At 59.2% G+C, this 4187-nt stretch overlaps 1 protein-coding gene across 1 annotated transcript in view; it reads right to left on the bottom strand.

Annotated features, from left to right (window-relative positions):
• The window catches only part of LOC104539117 (aryl-hydrocarbon-interacting protein-like 1), a 7264-nt gene that overhangs the window by 2379 nt on the left and 698 nt on the right, over window positions 1–4187 (bottom strand). Inside the window, exons 2-7 of the mRNA XM_010182564.1 lie at window positions 4119–4184; window positions 3240–3419; window positions 2846–3034; window positions 2594–2770; window positions 2341–2482; window positions 1597–1841 (exon numbers count right to left, since the gene is read on the bottom strand). Of these exons, the coding sequence (XP_010180866.1) occupies window positions 1597–1841; window positions 2341–2482; window positions 2594–2770; window positions 2846–3034; window positions 3240–3419; window positions 4119–4184 (999 nt within the window). The remainder of the gene's footprint in view (window positions 1–1596; window positions 1842–2340; window positions 2483–2593; window positions 2771–2845; window positions 3035–3239; window positions 3420–4118; window positions 4185–4187) is intronic.

Raw genomic sequence — 4187 nt, 5'->3', positions numbered from 1 at the left:
GGGCGTGGGAGCCGATGAGTCGGGGCAGGGAGGCAGCAGGCACTGCTGCACAGCGGGGCTGGTGGTCCCAGCGGCAGCAGGGTGAGGACAGTGTTGTTCCCATGTCACCGCAGGGTCAGGCGCCAGCCCTGGGGCCCCTTCAGGGTACAGCAACCCCACTGTCTGTGCTGTGCCTCATCAGTGGCCTGGCAGCCTTTCCTCCATGCAGGGGAAACTGGCCCTGCTCAGGGCTGGCCATGCCCCAGGGTGGTGGCTCCAAGCTCTCTGCTCTTGCTGCACTGCTCTGGGGATGCATCACCCCTTTCCCTGGCTGCTATGGGGCAGGGGGAGACTTCTACCGCTCCACCCAGCTCCTCGTTTTCCCCCAGGTGCCCACCCTGGAGTGCTGCCCCAGGAGTGAAGCTGTCTGGGAAGATGTTGCCTTCCCCAGCATTTCCTTGCTGCTCCCTGCAGCTGCTCTCTTGCAGTGCCTCTCCAGGTGTTTCATCCTCCAGCTCCAGGGACCCCTCAGCTGGCCCCAGCCCCTCATTGGAGGGCCCTGGTTCTGGGGCTTTGCCTGGCTCAGCCCCAGCCATGCTCCCTCTGCCAGCTCCCTCTGCCCCACCAGGTCCCTGCCCCAGCCCTGCTGCCCCTGTCCCTGCTGCTGCCCCACACTGACCCACAGTCACCTTCTCCATCTCTGCTGCTGGGCTCTCTTCAGCCTCCCCCACTTTCTCCTTCTCTACCTTCTCCTCCACCTCCCTCTCTTCTTTGTCTTCCACCTCTACCTTTTCCTCCTCCTTTTCCTCCTCCACCTTCTCCTCTTTCCTCTCCTCTTTTTCTTTCTCCTCCACCTTCTCCTCCTTCCTATCCTCTTTTTCTTCCTCCTCCTTCCTATCCTCTTTTTCTTCCTCCTCCTTCCTATCCTCTTTTTCTTCCTCCTCCTCCCTCTCCTCTTTTTCTCTCCTCCTTCCTATCCTCTTTTTCTTCCTCCCCCTCCCTATCCTCTTTTTCTTCCTCCTCCTTCCTATCCTCTTTTTCTTCCTCCTCCTTCCTATCCTCTTTTTCTTCCTCCTCCTTCCTATCCTCTTTTTCTTCCTCCTCCTTCCTATCCTCTTCTTTCCTATCCTCTTTTTCTTCCTCCTCCTCCACCTTCTCTTCCTCTTCTTCCTCCTCCTCCCTCTCGTTTTCTTCCTCCTCCCTCTCCTCTTCTTTCCTATCCTCTTTTTCTTCCTCCTCTTCCACCTTCTCTTCCTCTTCTTCCTCCTCCTCCCTCTCCTCTTTTTCTTCCTCCTCTTCTTCCCCCTCCTCCTTGTTCTCATCTTCCCCCTCTGCCCCTCTCTTTGCCCCCCAGCTCTCTGTCTCTGCCCCAGAGGTGCCCAGGTTTGTTTCTTCACCCACTCCTGTCCCATCCTTCGCTTCCTCCTCCAACCCCGCAGGCTGCCCCTGGGCTGCTGCTTCTTCTTCACACCCGGCCCCAGGGGTCCCTTGTTCTGAACGGTCAACCCTTGGTTGTTTTGCTTCTTTGGTCTTTGCACCTCCTTCCCTTTGCCCAGGGGTCTCCGGGGCCACCTTACCCTGGGGTGCCTCTTCCTGCAGCATGACCCCATCACCCACCTCCCCGCTCTCCTGCCCGTTGCTGGCCTGCGGCCCGTGAGGCATCTGGAAGAGCCCCTGGTAGCGTTTCCGATCCTCCACGTGCTTCTTCCTCATCCTCTCCCCCAGCTGCTTCAGTTCCTTCTTCACGGCAGCCCCCATAGAGGGGTCGAGGTGAGCCACCCGCAGGAAGTCCTCCCGCGCCTCCCGCTCATTCCAGACCGCAGCGTGTGCCTTTGCCCGCTTGAAATAGGCCTTGGCGTTGTCTGCCAGGAGAGGAGAGACCCCGGTGGGGGTCCTGCAGCTCAGGGCCACCAGCCACAGGAGCTGGAGACCCTGGGAACCCCAGAGACATGGAGCACAGGTACCATCATAGGCAGGGGAATGTGGAGTGGACACACTTGTAGGTAGGGGTACCACCATTGGTAGGGAGAGCTGGGCCATGCACATACCATGGTGAGCATCAGGGGAGATGGGGTGCGGCAATCATCATGGGCAAGGGCAACCATATTGGGCAGGGACATCTGAATGATGTAGGACAATATCGGGGCAGGGGACCTAGAGGACAAGGGATGCAAGTGCCACTGTGGGCAGGGTAAACCAGGGCCATGGACACTCATGGGCAGGGGAGACCTGGGAGACAGGTTCTGCAGTGGACATGGGGATCCATAGGTGCCATCATGGCAGAGGGATGTGATATGAGCGTTGTCATGGATGGGGGATCTATGGGGCACAGGGGGCAGGGGTGATGCAGGGCACAGGTACCGTTGTGTTTCTGGAGGAGCTCCGTGGTGTGCTCCAGCACCTCGTAGTACTCGCCCAGCTCCAGCTGGCACTGGCAGTAGTTGAGCACTAGCGGTGTGACCAGGCTCTCCAGTTTCAGCCAGCCCTCCTCCCACGGCTTCTCCTGCTCCAGGGAGCCACAGTGGGTAGTTTGCAACTATGGTTGTCCCCTCCTGGGCACTCAGGGCCCACAGGGGAGTGCTGGGATGACAGATGGTGGCCAGGCCCTGCTCACCTTGGCCTGCAGGTTCCTCAGGCAGATGACAGCCTCCTGGTACTTGGCCGCTGCCTGCGCAAACTCCTTGCGGAGGACCAGGCGGTTGCCCTCACTGTGCAGCACGGGCACCGCCGCCAGCTTCTCCTCCTTGTTCATGGCCCAGGTGTCACGCTTGTAGGCTGAGGGCTCCTCCACCTGCACGGGCAGGAGGAGCTGAGCTGCCTGCCCTGCCCATCCCTGTGCTGGCAGCCACCCCCACCCTCTCCTTACCCGGAACAGCTCCATGATGAAGATGAGGGGCTGTGGTGTCCGCTGCAGCTCATCCAGGTCATCATAGCCCGTGCTGTGGTAGTCAAACATGTTGCCCATGCCGCAACGGTGCTTCTGCCCTTCCAGGGGGTCCCGGCCCTCTGTGATCCTCCGCATGCCCCTAGAGACCAGGGCGTACATGCCCGTGTGCTGCAAGGAGGAGGAGGAGCACCCTGCTCAGCTGCATGGGCACAGCCTGCACCCCCTTCCTCTGGGACAGTCTCCCCAGTGCCGTGGCTAGGTGGCCCCTGTGCTTGTGCCAAGCAAGGCTGGAGCCTCTCTGGGGTGCATGGGCCTGTGCCCTGGCTCTGCAGAAAGGGCGGGGGGAGCGGGCACCCATGGGCCCCTCACTCACAATGGTGTCGCACCAAAACTCGGCCACCTCCCCAGGTCTCATGGAGCTGAGCAGCGTCTCCCAGATCTCCAGCTTGAACATCTTGCCCACGATGATCTCCATGGGGATGCCAGCTTCCCGGCTGTCATCGATCACTGTCCGCTCAAAGTCATCCTTCAGCGTCTGGAAGTGGAAGGTGATCTGCCCCAAGAAAAGCTGTGTTGAAGCAGGGCAGGTTCCCTTGCCAACCCCAAATCCCTCTGCCACGGGGCCAGGAGAAGGGGCCAAGCCTGCTCCCAGCGAGGTGCTGGTTTGATTGGCAGCTTTCCATCTGCAGCAGGAGATTGTGCCTCCTACCCACTTGTCTTAAGACAGCAAGCAGATGGTGGAGTGTTTTAAAGCCCATCAGTGCTATATCCTGCTGCTCTCCTTGGATCTCTCTTTATAATCCAGTATAGAGAGCGCTCCCACAGCATGCACCAGGGCCTGGCAGAACCCACGCTGATCTGCCCATATCCAGAGGCTGGGGAATTTTGGAAACCCCCAAGAGCTTCCAGTTGACACCCCTCACACCTGTTTGACACACGTCAGGAAAGGCAGATTTCCAAAAAACTCTGACAGCCTCAGAACAGAGGGAAGGAGGGAGGTAACAGCACCACAACAAGTTGAAGGCAGTGGGCAGTGTCAGCCATCACTGTGAGGGCAACGTGGCCGCCTGTGACCAAAACAGCCCCTCCTGCACCCTGCGTGCAAAAGATCTCCAGGAAATGGGATCTCCCCATACCACAGACCTGGAGCTCGGTTTGTGAGCAGAACATCTAACGATAACGGGCAGGGACAGCGATGTTGGACCCACTCCTCTTTCCTAGGGCTTTGGGGTAATAACCAAAAATGCCTTACTTTGCTCCCATCCTGCAACTTGGGCAGCTCCCCTTGGCCTCCATGCAGAATCTTCTTTTTGACCCCCTC

This window comes from Mesitornis unicolor, unplaced genomic scaffold (assembly GCF_000695765.1).
Source record: "Mesitornis unicolor isolate BGI_N332 unplaced genomic scaffold, ASM69576v1 scaffold40514, whole genome shotgun sequence".
Classification (NCBI taxonomy): Eukaryota; Metazoa; Chordata; class Aves; order Mesitornithiformes; family Mesitornithidae; genus Mesitornis; species Mesitornis unicolor.
Note: the sequence above shows the minus strand (reverse complement) of the source record. Positions and strands in the feature narration are given on the sequence as shown.